The following is a 14,681-nucleotide window of genomic DNA, read 5'->3' on the forward strand; positions in this document are numbered from 1 at the left end:
AGATCTGAAGAGACTAAAAATTCCTCTTCTTCCTCCCTAAATCTTCTTCTTGCGTCTTTTTTCAGTCCGGTCAAAAAAGGTCAGTCCAAAAGTTGAACATTCAGGTGTCACATATCTACTAATATTGTATTAATTTATTATTATTTAGCACGTAATTTCTATTATTGAGCATATCATATAAGCTACTAATTGATATTAATACTAAGATAACTGAAGATCACGTGTACACTCTTATACGAGTATTGTATAGTATTGTATTGTATTGCTATGAATTTTGACATTTTTCTTGAGTTCTTTTGCTTTATTAGTTTAATGAATTCCTTATTTGGATTAGATAGTATTGTATTGCATTGCTATGAATTTTGACAATTTTCTTGAGTTCTTCCACTTTATTAGTTTAATGAATTCCTTATTTGGATAATAATGCTACAATACTACATTATCTTACTGGCTTCTATACATTATTGGTTTACTGATTCATAAGATTCACTGTTACCGCATGTGTTTTACTATTTTAGTGCAGATTCATGATCATATTAACTTCCATTATAAGATTTCATGCATAATATATTTTTTTTTTGTACTTTGAGTTTAATTGTAAGATTTTGATAACCTGTTGGACTTCATAAGCTTAATATATGTGGTTTAAATGATTTCATATCACGAAAGATGATCGAGAGTGTGAGATTGATCAGATATAAGATTCCTTAGGTTGTACTGTTATTTTGTCTTTTTATTTTCTTTGATATTCTTTTGTAGTGATGAGTTGATGGTTAGTATGTTATAATGTATGACTCATAACTGATGTATATGATTTTTTGAGTATTTAATATGGATATACACTGGTGTTTTGATCAATAGATTTCTTTATGCTGATATTAACTTTTGTTCTAATAGATCTCCTTCTATCAACTCTACTTATAGATACTTGGATTAACAGAACTTATGTTAATTATTTTTTGGGAAATATTTAGGTCATTTAAGATACTCACACACACACCACCTACGCAAGACTCGAATTCAAAACTTCTTGATTAGCAGTAGCCAAAGCTTCCAACCAACATATCAAAATGAGCTGCTGTTGCGTAGTTATTTTAGTTATGGTCAAGCTAAATTTTTATAAATAATTTAATGAATCATCTATTATTATCAATCAAAACTATAATTAACCTAACCAATTAACAAAATAGGAAAATTAATAGTTTTAATTGCTTGACTAAGCTCCTTTTTCCTTCAATTTATTCCCAATCATTTAAATTAAATCACACCATTTAAATGACAATAACTGTATCATCTAGTTATCAACTTCACTACGTAGGTTGAAAACAAGAGCTAAGAAAGAAATATCGGGTCCCACTCGACGTCGACGCAGAGCCCATCTTCTCGTGCCCTTTTCACTTCTGGGCCCCACCCGAAATCCCAGCTCTTCTTTTCCCATCCAATCAGCTTCTTCCCCAACAGATTAACCTCTCCCTCCGACCAATGAAATTCAAGATAAGGCACTCAACCCGGACCCACCCTTCCAAAAGCGCAACTAACCTATCCCAAAAAGCTCACTCGTGGGCCCCACCAAAACTCCAGTCTTTGAATCGAAAAATAGGCCATTTAGTTCATAAAATGATTTTAAAATTGCGTTTAAATAAAATAAAATTATATAAATTTACAAAAAAAAATATTAATATTTTTTAAAAATCAGATCTTTTTTTTCCATTAAGAATGAGCCACTACTCCGACAAATCACGGCCGGCGGCGGCCGTCGGCGGTAAAACGGCCCGAGCGTGCGATAGCTGTATCCGCCGCCGCGCCCGGTGGTACTGCGCGGCAGACGATGCCTTCCTCTGCCAACCCTGCGACTCACTCATCCACTCTGCTAACCCCCTCGCGCGCCGCCACCACCGTCTTCGCCTCAGATCCTCCTCCGCTACCACTGCTAAAGCCGCAGCTCCGGCATGGCATTACGGCTTCAAACGCAAGGCTCGGACGCCTCGTTCACATCAAAAGCCAGTGGTCCCTGAGCTTGAGAGCTCGGTGGAAGATGAAGAGGAGGAGGAGCAGCTCCTTTATCGGGTACCGGTATTAGATCCAGTGCTTTCCTTTGGCGATACGGCGCCGCGGTCACAGCCGCAGGAGGAGGCTGCCGCAGCATCGGCAGCAGGGGTTGGGGCAGAGTTTGCGCCGACGGAGATCGAGCTGGCGGAATTTGCAGCAAATATGGAGAGTTTGCTCGGACGGGGGCTGGACGGCGGAGAGGCGTTTTGCATGGAGGAGTTGGGATTGGGTGAGAGCAGCAGCGGCAGCGGAGGCAGTGGCGGTGGTGGAGGAGCAAGAATGGAGGTGGATGTGAAGGGGGAGATGGAGGAGGAGGCTGGGAAAGGAGAAGGACTGAGTTTTGAGATGGAAGTAGATTTGTCAAGAGAGACGTTGGAATTGGATTTTGGATGTGGATCGTCGGAGATGAAGGAGGAGGCAGCCACAGTGGAGGCGGCTGCGGTGGCGGAAGAGAAGGAAGTGAGTAAAGGGATGGGTTTGAAGCTGGATTATGAAGCGGTGAAGTCGGCTTGGCTGTTGACCGGAAGTACGCCATGGATGACCGGAGAGCGGCCGCGGCTGGGCGCTGACGATTGCTGGCTTGACTGTTTGGTAAGAAATCATACATAAGTAAATTGATTGTGAATTAATGAAACATGCAGAATTTAAAATTTGGGTAAGCTCAAAAAAAAAAAGAATCTGAGACACTGAACAGAAATAGAAAGAAAGCTAAATGATATCATATAATTATGTATTGCATCAAAAAAAAAAATCCCCACAAAATAAGTATGTTAATTCATTAATAGTTTTTATTACATTAGAATTTGGATAATTATGTTGGATTACACATATAATTATAGTTTTGAATTTGCCCCTTGTGTTTTTTATTGTTAATTAATAATTTTTTAAAAGAACTTCATGAAATTGTTAGAAAATCTCAGAATTATAAATATTTACATACACATAAAATGGAGTATAGATCACTACAGGAAAATAGTGTGATATCATAGGTCCAAATTCGTTGGAAATCGTAAAATTCTGTCGGAAAATATGTATTTCTGACGAAAATGTAGTCGACGATAAAACGCGCTTCGAAAACCTTGTTCTTGCGAAATATTTTCCGCGGGTATTCCAAGTTTTTCATGTAGTGGCTCAAATCCTAGTAATTCTTTTGGGTGAAATGAGCTTAGTTAGCTAGGGTTCCATGTGAATCAAGTATGAGACAATTGGAGGAAAAATTATTGGTTAGGTTTATTTTATGGTTCAATTGTGAATTGGTTTGTATTACTTTACATCTTTAAATGTTAAATCTCTATTACAATAATTTTACATAATAATACAAAATTATATGGGCTAAAATACAAATGCTCTAACTTATGAGAGAAATATGAGCTTTGTTCTTCAAATAGTTTCTCCTATATTCAAAGAATTCTTCATTATTGCATCAAAAAAAAAAATCCCCACAAAATAAGTATGTTAATTCATTAATAGTTTTTATTACATTAGAATTTGGATAATTATGTTGGATTACACAAATATTATAGTTTTGAATTTGCCCCTTGTGTTTTTTATTGCTAATTAATAATTTTAAAAAAATCATGAAATTGTTAGAAATTCACTGAATTATAAATACTTACATACATATAAAATGGAGTATAGCTCACTATAGGAAAATCGTGTGATATTGACGGTCCAAATTTGCTGGAAATCGTAAAGTTCCGTTGGAAAATGTGTATTTCTGACGAAAATGTAGCCGACGATAAAATGCGAAACCTTGTTCTTTGCAAAATATTTTCTGCGGGTATACCAAGATTTTCATGTAGTGACTCAAATATTAGTAACTCTTTTGAGTGAAATGAGCTTAGTTAGGGTTCCATGTGAATCAAGTATGGGACCGTTGGAGGAAAAATTATTGGTTAGGTTTATTTTATGGTTCATTGCGAAATGGTTTGTAACACTTTGCATCTTTAAATGTTAAATCTCTATTAAAATAATTTTACATAATAATACAAAATTATATGGGCTAAAATACAAATGCTCTAACTTATGAGAGAAAAATGAGCTTCGTTCTTCAAATAGTTTCTCCTATATTCAAAGAATTCTTCATAATTTGTGATAATAGTGGGTTGTGGCATTGTGTCAGCTTGTAGAACTTGAAGAAATTTACTTAGGATATTTGTACTAAAATATATAAGTATATTATTGTCTTGTGAAGAAGATATTAAGCTTTCAATCTATTGAAAATATCCTATAATTTGTTAAAAATACATATGTTATATTTAACTACGAAAATTAATGAGAATGTTTCTTATTGAAAATTTGGAATTACAAATTTTGATATAAAAATCATATTTTTATTTGGCTACTAATTGCTTGTTATTTTAAAAAAGAAAATTTAATTTTATAATCTTATATATTTTAGCATAATAGTTGCAGGAGAATTATTTTTCAAATTTTTCAGAAGAGAAAAAATTTATGATGATGCTCACAATAGTCTTTAAAAATCTACTTAAAAGGATATTTGATTAAAAAAATTATTGTATTTGCCCTATTTATTAATATATTTACTTACTGTTTTTTGCAGGGAATGTGGGGAGGAGTAGGAGGAGAATTTGTAGGAGGAGGAATTCAAGCTCTGGATGTCGGAAGAGAAGCAAGAGTAACAAGATACAGAGAGAAAAGAAGAACAAGACTCTTCTCCAAGAAAATAAGATACGAGGTAAGGAAGCTCAACGCTGAGAAAAGGCCTAGGATGAAGGGCCGATTCGTCAAAAGGGCGTCTTTTCCGGCTACCTCCGCCGCCGGAGGCAGCGGAAGCACCGGAGGAGCCGCCGCTCTTGCCTACTGATTGAAAAAGGTGAGAGCTTTGGAGGCGAAGTTGACTGAAACTTGCTGAATCTTGATCTCGAGGCTGGAGGCTCTTTTTTGTGCAGTTTAATGGGGTTTTTTTTTCTCTCTCTCTCTTTTTGCGCACTGGAAATAACTATGGACATGCGGCTAAGCGGCTGTATGCGTGAGGAACTTTAATTTTTGTTTATTTTTGTAAATTTCTTTTGTTTATTTTGACTGTAATAAGTTTTGGAAGAAATAAAGATCACTGGTGTGCATTGTAGAGTTCTACTTTGAGATCTATTTAAGAAGCTTAGATAGAGGAAGGTGGAAGAAAAATTATTTAATGCTAACTAAAGTTAGTATTTTTTTCGTTTGAAAAAAATCAAAATGAAATATAACTCACAACAAAAAACTATGATTTCTGCAGTATTTTATAGCAGCGGTTTTAAAAAAAAAATCTTTTTTATATTAGTTTAAATCACAACAATTAAAATTTATTTTAATCACAACTTTATAGCATTGGTTTTAACGTTGAAAAAAAAAATTTGCTATGCGCAAGCCTAATTTCTCAATATTATCACGGTTGAGACCCCGCCTTCATTCCACTTCACTCTTCCTCTTTCCTTCTCTTTCGTGGATCAGCCCGATAGCGGATCTATAGTGGTTCCTAAATCACTACAAATAAATTAGTAGGTGTTTAAACCGCTGCAATAAATCTTAAAAAAATAATGCGAAAGTCTAATTTATTAGTTGTGACTTAACCTAATAAAATCACAATATATTGGTATGAACAACTTTTGCTAGGGACACTTTCCTTAAAACACTATATTCAAGAAATTCTGAACATCTTCTGATTGTTTATATGTTTTTTGTATTGTTACCTTACAAAATATGAAGAAAGGCCATTCTTTAATATATCAAGAAATAATTGATAGTTAAAGAAAAAATTATATTGATCATCATCTTGATCATATTAAAGAAAATTCTTATAATCACTAAATAAAATATTATTTGGGTCAAAATACGGGCTATTATATTTATAGTCTAACTAAATATCTCGATAAGGCAAATCTATCAACACCAAAATTGACCCGATTTGACTCCAAATCAGCCTAAATCCACTTAAATATAGTTTAAAATATCATAATATTATTTCGAGGAGCAAATAGTCACAAATTCTTACATGTTTATTATTAAATCAAGTGTCTTAGTGAAATGAATCCACTGAGGCTAAGATACTCTAATTCACATCATTAGAGCACTCAAACATCCAAAGAATGATCTACGGTGAATAAAATTAATAGGAGATATTTGATGGAGTATTTTATAATTTTGGCTAGATTTATCAAAATATCACTCTACAAAAATCTATAAAAGACTCCACTTTCAACGTGAAAAAGTGAGAGCGAGAGCTAGAGCTTAGGTCTCAAGTTAAAATTGGAAGGTGCTTTGCCTTTGGACCACCACCTAAGCACTGCCATGGGCAACCATTATTACACCACCACCACCATCTAATCATTATAGTTATTTCGCATTATTATATCACTGTCACCTGACCATAGCCCTTAAACTACTGTTGTTTGGCCACTATCGTAGAGCCATTGATGTCCTAGTACAACCATCAAACTACTATCACATGACAATCTTCGTCAAACCACTATCACCCAATTAAGATCATTCGATCATGATCATTTGGTTACGTGTGTCCACCCAATCATCTTCGCCTGACCATGATCTCCTCATCATTGTCATCCAACTACATCTTTGACCTATTATAATAATTCGACCAACATCACTCGACTACAATCCCCTAATCACAGTCAATCAATTATGATCCTTCGACCACCTAACTACTACTTCCTCTTAGCATTGTCACATGAATATGATCAACTTATTGTTGTCACTTGACTATGATCCTCGACCTACATTTTCTGAACTACACCGATGCTAACTAAATTCGTCTCTTGCCACCACCAATAACATCTGTGCACGCCATTAAGATTAATGCATGCCATCATTACAAATTTGTTGCCCGTTGAATTTTTCACCACTAACATCGACACATGTCATCACCTATAACCTAATGCATACCATCGACACCAACTCTGACTTCCAACATAAACACGAAGATATAATATCTTCTCCTCCATAGAGAACTACCAATCATACAACAAATGATCATTTGTGGATACTCACTTCCAACTTCTATCATGAAATTCATTCTATATAATTTTTATTTATTATATTATATCACTTAATTCTCCATTACAAAAAAAAAAAGATTTTATTTATAATCGATAATATACATTTTCTCTAACATTATAAAAATTACAGTACAAAACATTATTGTAATTTGAAGTTCCCAATTAATTGACTTGGTTAAAACTCCTGCCAATTGGCATCATAATCTACGTGGTGGGGCATCAGCATTAATCGCCGTCCGTGTTACCACGTCAGCAAATTCCCAGCCTACATGGCAGTTTCTTTCTGCCGGCAATCCCACCGCCCTTCCATTCCTCCAATACGTACGAAACACCGAACTTCCACCAATCATTTTTCACAATTCATTTCAATTCCACGTGTAACAGTTTCCTATATCTAATTTCCTGTTCGCTGTTCTGCCGGATTCTCGTTCAACCTCTGCCATCCACGTGGCAAACATCTGTAAACTCGATGACCGGGTCCAACACTCAGTACTGCACCAAAAACAGTTGTACTCCTTGAAACTAGTATTCAATTATTACTAACTAATGGTCAATTAATATTCAAAAAATATTTTTATTAAAAAAATTAGTTTTGGTCCATAAATAATTAGATCTCTTATGCAGCCTTGATTGACCAAACAACAATTATAATTTTGTGGACAAATAATTTTGATTGATAAAATAATTAGTTGATCCAAATTGTATTCTATTTAAAGCCATTATGGTTGTAAACAAGGTTTAGAAATCCGACAGAACCGGTCCAACTGTGAATTTAGTCTTCGTTTGGGACAGTTTTTTTTATTGTATTATAAAATAACTTTTTAATACAACATATTTTAGTTTGAAAAAAATTATACTGAGAAATTGTTTTAAAAAGCAATAAAAAAATCTTCTCAAATAGGCTTCATTTTGAGGAACTTTTATTAGGTCCGGTGTAAGGATGTAGAGGAATGTCGGGTCGGAGGTAAAATCCCGCCAAAAAATTCGGTATTTGCTTGGTATTACTAGGTATTATTTGATAATAACGAGGAATACCGCTCTGTGAAGATCAATACCGAGTTATATCGAGCTATACCGAGCAATACCGAGTTGTACCGAGTTTTTTCTAGGAAAAACTCGGTACACCTTTTGTTTTGCTCGGTATATCTCGGTATAACTAGGTATTGATCTTCACGTGATGGTATTCCTCGTTATTGTTTGGTATTGCTCGGTATTTGCTCGGTATTTCTCATTTTTTGACGCGATTTGGCCTCCGACCAGACGTTCCTCTACGTCCGGTCAGAGGATGTAAGCGAATGCCGAACATGTTTAGAGGAGAATGAGGAGGCGCCACGTCGCCCAATGCACTGTGCATTGCATGACATGGTGCCTCCTTAGTCCGCACATAATAATTTTTCTCATTTTGAATAGTTTTTTGTCATTGTATTTTCGATGCTTTCAAGATAAATTTTACTATAACTTGTTTTAAAAAGCAGTAAAAATATTGTCCTAAACGGTGTCTTAGTCCACAACGAAGATTAGTGAAATTGTGGCTAATAGGAGTTTGGATCAATAAATAAGTGAACCAATGAGATTTGATTGAACAATTTGGTTTATTCTTTGATCAAATTTTATGTTTGATATAATTATTCTTTTTCAATTAGTCTCTTGAAATTTTATTTTGATGTAAGTGATGTAAAGCTAAATTTATTAGATAAAAGTAGTATCAAAAATAATTTTTGATATATTTATGCAATTGGTTGTCAAAGCCGAATTTGTTTTAATTTATTGTTACTTATGTTGCGGGCTAGAATATACGCGGCGGTAGAGTTTAGAAATTCACGTCCGAGCGTTGCACAAATATTCAGCACACAAACAGAAAAGAAAATGAACACTAGGATTTTTACGTGGAAAACCCAGAAGAGGGAAAAAACCACGGGGCCATGCCCAGCTGAAAAGTTCCACTAGTGTTTTTGTAAATTACAAGAAACTGATTCGTCCCACAAATCGGGATGATCAGATTACAACTTGAAGAAAATTTACAAAGTTTTGCAGAATCCTGTCGTTTTCCGAAAATCCGGCAAAGTTCCGGCGTATTCAGGTGGCGGGAAGAGCTCCGGCGATGGTCGAGGAGGAGAGGATTCTTCTTTTCCCCTTTCTCTTCTTCTTCCCTTCTTCTTCTCTCTCTTGACTTCCCTCCCCCTTGTGAAGAATGAGGGCTCTATTTATAGTTTTTCTGGAGTGACATAGCCCGTAAATAGGTGTGAGATCAGGGGCGAATTGGGAGTGGTTTGAATGTACGGCCGATATTGAATCCTTTGATCATGCACTATTCGTTGGACATTTGAAGGCCTTAATGATGTCAGAATTTGGTGATATTGGGCTCGTTGGATTCGTCTCGTCGAGCCGCTCGATTTAAGTTAAACTCGTTAAAATTGGAGACCGTTTGGTAACTCAAATTACGGTTTGAACCTTTCAACAGCGCTTCGGGTCCTTGATTCAGACCCATTTGGGCTCGGATTGGGTTGAAATTGGTGTCGTTGGGTTCGTATTTCCAAGACGCTTAGTTTGACTATAAGCTCGCTGAAATCGGAGTTCGAATGCTCTTGATTTTATTTTTTGAAGTTTCTGATTAGATTTTGTCTCGAGATTCGTGCTTGATCAAGATAATTACCTGAGAATACATCAACTTATATATCTTTTTTAGCCTATAATTATTTTCACTATTCTAAAGCTCATTTTTAAAGTGTTGATATTTTTTATGGAAGGAAATAAAAGATTATTAATGGAATATTTGAATTTCGATTATGACTAAAATAATTACTCTTCTAAATATTAAAAGTACTTGAATTTTAAATTTTATAATATATTTTATTTGTATGCTTTATAATTCATAAAATAAATTCTTAAAATTTTTATCATATATTTATAATGTTATTATACATTTAAATAGTAATTAAATAATTTTATTTTGTGCCAAAATATTCACTGTGGTAGAGTCAGAGCGTTCGTTGTTTGGGCATTGCATGAAAACCTCTTACTCTTACCGCGCGGCCCGACGACCCGGACCCGATATTGCTATGTATTGACTGATTTGTGCATAATGGTGTATTGTTATGTATTGCTCGGCATTTCTCAGTATTGCTCGGCAATAACGAGAAATAACAATCTGTCAAGACCAATACTCAGCAATACCGAGCAATACCCCGATTTTGCTAGGTATTGCTCGGTATTACTAGGTATTGCTCGATATTGCTAGGTATTGGTCTTGACAAAGCGGTATTTCTCGTTATTGTCAAGCAATACCTAGCAATACCGAACAATACCTAGCAATACCGAGCAATACCTAGCAATACCCGAACATAGCAAAACCAGGTTCCGGTCTGGGTCGGGTCGTCGGGCCGCGCGATAAAGAGTAAGAGCACGTGGCAACATATTATTGACGTCCGGATTTAGAGCTATGTCAGGTGTCTGGACCTAATAATTATTCCACAGTTTGAGTAATAGTGGTTAGAATGCTTGTAATTGGACGATTGTGGTCAAAGGACTATGAATGAGCGACGAAAGTCAGAGAATTATAGCTGAGCAATGATGATTAGAATATTGTTTCTAATATTTCAAAATTATTTACTAAATTAAATTACTAATATTAAAAAGAATATTTATATAATATTATATAAATAATAATAACTCCAGGCATCTCTCTCCTCATTTCTCTCTTATTCTGCTTCTATCTCTCTCCCCATTTCTATTATTTTGTTTACTTTAAACTAAATAAGCAAAATGATATGGGATATTCAAATTTCAAAATGTGTAAATTATTTGAAGTATTCAAAATGCATCAAACATTTGACTATTTTGAACCTTTTTAAATTATTTTTAAATATATTCTTTAAAGTAATTTTAACAAATAGCATACTCTTTTTAAAATTTGGCCGTTTTCCTATGATTAGAAGCTGGCCTTCAAAGAAAGTTCTGCCGCCTCAAAGCTAGTCGTGCAGGCTCGATAGCCAACTTTATCTTTTAGCTTTGTTTATCTGATCTCTCTCTCTCTCTCTCTTCGCTGAGAATCTTGCCTTCTCCTTCTACCTCTTCTTCGTCTACTTCCTTCTTCCGGGAAAACTTCTCTTTTTAGTATTCTATCTATCCTCCTCTCCTCTTCGCAGCTCCAGCTCGAGTCCCATGGCATTCGCTCCAGTGGCCGTGCGCACTGCAGACGCGCTTCTTGCTCTCGCGCACGAGCTCGCTGCCATGGCCGCCGACGCAGGCGCTGCGGGATCGATGGCTGGGGAATCCCTCCGCCTCGCACGCAAGGTCTCTCTTCTTGTGCACCTACTCGAGGAAATTCGAGACTTCGCCTGGCGGAATGGCGGCGAGGCACCTTCGTCGTCTTCCCCGGCGGATAAGTTGAAATGGTCGTGCATTTCAGAAATGGTTGTTGCGCTACAGGTAGTAAGGAGGTTCCTTATTCTTCACAGAGGGAGGATTTTGGGCGAGAATTCCGTTGCGGTGAGTTTAAATCGGCCTCCGACTTGTTGGGTGGATTCTGTTTGTGCTGATTATTTGTTTGTTGAATTGCCTGTGGGAATCTGGTTCTTTATTGTCAGATGTTTGAGCTTCTTTCTCCAAGAATTTCTGCGCTTCCCATCATTAAGCTCTGTTTTTATCTTTTTTTTTTTGTTAATATTGAGCAATTCTGCTGTTTTCTCGTATATATCGATGATTAGTGTAATGGAGGAATTTGTAATTCTTGATTAGATAATCATTATTTCAAATCTTTAAAGAATTTACAGCATTATAATGAATCCTATTCAAACATCAGCGTCGACTTTTCCCAACAAGTTTTGATTGAGGCTAAACTTGTTGGGGTTTTCGTTTATGCAGATTACCTGCTTCTTGAGTTGCTTCTGAGACTCTGATTTTTTGTTAGATGAACTTTTATGCATTGAGTTGAAAAAGATATCTTCTTTTTTGTTACAGGATAAAAATAATGGAATGTTTGAGCTTCTTTCTCAGAGAAATTTTAGTGCTTCCCATGTTTTTGTCTTCTTTTTTTTTGGTGATATTGAACAATTTTGCTTTTTTCTTGTAAGTTTCAAAAAGATTAGTGCAATGGAGGCTCCTGGAATTCTGGATTAGATCATCCATCATTGTAATGAATCCTATTCTAATATGTTCAAACAACAGATTTTTCTGATGCGCATGTATAATATGTTGTTATTTGCCCCTAGAAATTATACTGATTAGCCTAAAAAACTACTTTTTTAAGGAATCAAAGTGCAACAATATAACAATCCAATACCAGTTTGTGGCATGGCAGCTGGAGAAGGTTATAGGGAACATTTCATATGAGTATTTCAAAATACCTGATGAAGTCCAGGAGGAGGTATATATATGCTGCCTTTGGGATGGCTTTCTTACTGCTTTAAGAAGCAATAAGAAAGCCATTCCAAACAAAGCCATAATATGATTTTATTTTATTTTATCTTTATTATACTATAAATTAGAATGTCTAAAGCTCATGAAGCCTTCTTATACTGGTTTTTCTCTAGGTTGAATTGGTGCGTGCCCAACTACGAAGAGAAACTAGAAAGGCTGGAACTGTGAATTTGAACATATTTCAAGAAATTTTTAGCTTGTTATCCTCTACCAGTTCCAAAGCTCTTAAACGGCAATCTCATTTTAAGTTGGAAGAAGTAAAATATGAGACTGATAGCAATATTGATCAGGATCTTTTAGACATAGTTATACTTGTTGCCAAAGTCAATGGTAAATCTAGGTATCATGCAGAGAGAATGCTACCCAATCTGATTGAAAGACTTAAAAAATCTGGCGTTGTTGGCCTCACTGGTAATGTAAAAGTTGAGAACAAGCTGATGGAATATGGAAGGAGCATAGCAGACGAGAACAATGCTGATTCTCCTGTGATTCCGGAGGATTTCCTGTGCCCAATTTCTCTAGAACTCATGAGAGATCCTGTTATTGTTTCCACGGGCCAGGTACTTTTTAGTATTCAATCAGTCAGTTTTGTATTTCCATTAAGGTTGGTGTGTCTGGTCCTATTGATTCGGTCTGACTCAATCTGAACTCGAAATTTATGAGTTAGCTTGTTTGAATTAGACTTGAAATCAAAATGTTTGAATCAGCTTGACTTGGAAAGAGTCTATTTCGAGTCAACCTGAAATGAGTTCAATTGCTCTAATTAATCAAGCTTCAATAAAAAAAGCATAAATAATGTGGAGGTGCACTAGGAGAGGTTCAAATCTCTACCCTTTATGATTAGGATTATAAGTTAATAATTGAAATCACTTGTTGAAAGCACAAATGTGTATGATAAATGGCAGCTTGAATCACATTTTGATCGTTTCACTCGAAATGGAGTGGAAAAAAAATCTCACTCATTGAAATTTATTGTCTTGATTTTGATTCGGCTCAAAACTGGAGCAAATCTCAAGCAAAATTTCCAGCTCTAGTTTCCATCTTGCTTCACATGAATGCTTTTATTACTAGATTTATTACCAAAGTCAAATTTCCACTTTTGACTCTTAATGCATGAATTTGCAGACATATGAGCGCTCTTTTATTCAGAGGTGGATTAACTGTGGTAACAGAACCTGCCCTAAGACTCAGCAGAAGCTCCAAAACCTTACTTTGACTCCTAACTACATACTGCGAAGCCTAATCATGCAGTGGTGTGAGGTTAATTTTATGATCGAACAACCTCCCCAACCTATCAGTAGGGCCAAAAGTGATGGCTCACTTGATGAGAGTACTAAAGAAAGTTCTTTGATTGAGGCTTTAGTTTCGAAACTCGCAAGTAGGTCGCCGGATGATCAAAAGTTGGCTGTGGCCGAAATCCGCTTGCTTGCGAAAACTAGCATGAACAACAGAATAATCCTATCTCAAGCTGGAGCAATTCCAGCTCTTGTGAGTCTCTTACATTCAGAAGACAAAAAGTCTCAGGAGCATGCAGTGACATCCCTTCTCAACCTCTCAATGTATGATCAGAACAAGGGAGAGATAATCCTTGCAGGAGCAGTTATTCCAATTGTTGAAGTACTCAAATTTGGAAACATGGAAGCTAGAGAGAACGCTGCAGCTGCACTATTTAGTTTATCTCTAATTAATGAGAACAAGATAGCCATTGGTTCTACTCCTGGAGCTATGGAAGCACTCATAAAATTGCTTGAGACTGGTCGCCCAAGAGGAAAGAAGGATGCTGCAACTGCTTTGTTCAATTTGTGCATCTATCAAGGAAACAAGTCGAGAGCTATAAGAGATGGAATACTTGGGCCTTTACTTCTCATGCTTGAGGATTCTGAAACTGGACATTTGGTGGATGAAGCACTGACCATTTTATCCCTTCTTGTCAGCCATGAAGAGGGAAAGGAAGCTATAACAAATGCGAATACGATTCCAATTCTGCTCGATTGTGTAAGAACTGGAACAGAACGCAATAAGGAGAATGCTGTGGCGATACTGCTTGGAATTTGCCAAAACAACAGTAAGAACCTTGCTTATATGGGTAGGCTGGATGCAGTTGTTCCTCTTACAGAGATTGCAAGGAGCGGCACAGAGAGAGCAAAGCGCAAGGCTATTTCTCTTCTGGAACAGCTGCGAAAGATGCAGATTCACTGA

The 14,681-nt window shown here is 36.1% G+C and overlaps 2 protein-coding genes across 2 annotated transcripts; both read left to right on the forward strand.

The window, feature by feature from the left end:
• Positions 1-1,691: 1,691 nt before the first annotated feature.
• On the forward strand, positions 1,692-5,148 carry LOC110098164 (zinc finger protein CONSTANS-LIKE 16). Its single transcript, XM_020824898.1, has 2 exons — positions 1,692-2,640; positions 4,613-5,148. Exons 1-2 carry the CDS (start codon positions 1,717-1,719, stop codon positions 4,874-4,876), a joined length of 1,188 nt encoding a protein of 395 aa, XP_020680557.1. The 5' UTR covers positions 1,692-1,716; the 3' UTR covers positions 4,877-5,148.
• Positions 5,149-11,003: 5,855 nt separating this feature from the next.
• LOC110098156 (U-box domain-containing protein 11) lies at positions 11,004-14,681 on the forward strand. Its single transcript, XM_020824886.2, has 4 exons — positions 11,004-11,552; positions 12,313-12,429; positions 12,596-13,042; positions 13,608-14,681. Exons 1-4 carry the CDS (start codon positions 11,226-11,228, stop codon positions 14,679-14,681), a joined length of 1,965 nt encoding a protein of 654 aa, XP_020680545.1. The 5' UTR covers positions 11,004-11,225.

The sequence above is a fragment of the Dendrobium catenatum genome, unplaced genomic scaffold (genome assembly GCF_001605985.2).
Source record: "Dendrobium catenatum unplaced genomic scaffold, ASM160598v2 fragScaff_scaffold_1238, whole genome shotgun sequence".
In the NCBI taxonomy this organism is placed as follows: Eukaryota; Viridiplantae; Streptophyta; class Magnoliopsida; order Asparagales; family Orchidaceae; genus Dendrobium; species Dendrobium catenatum.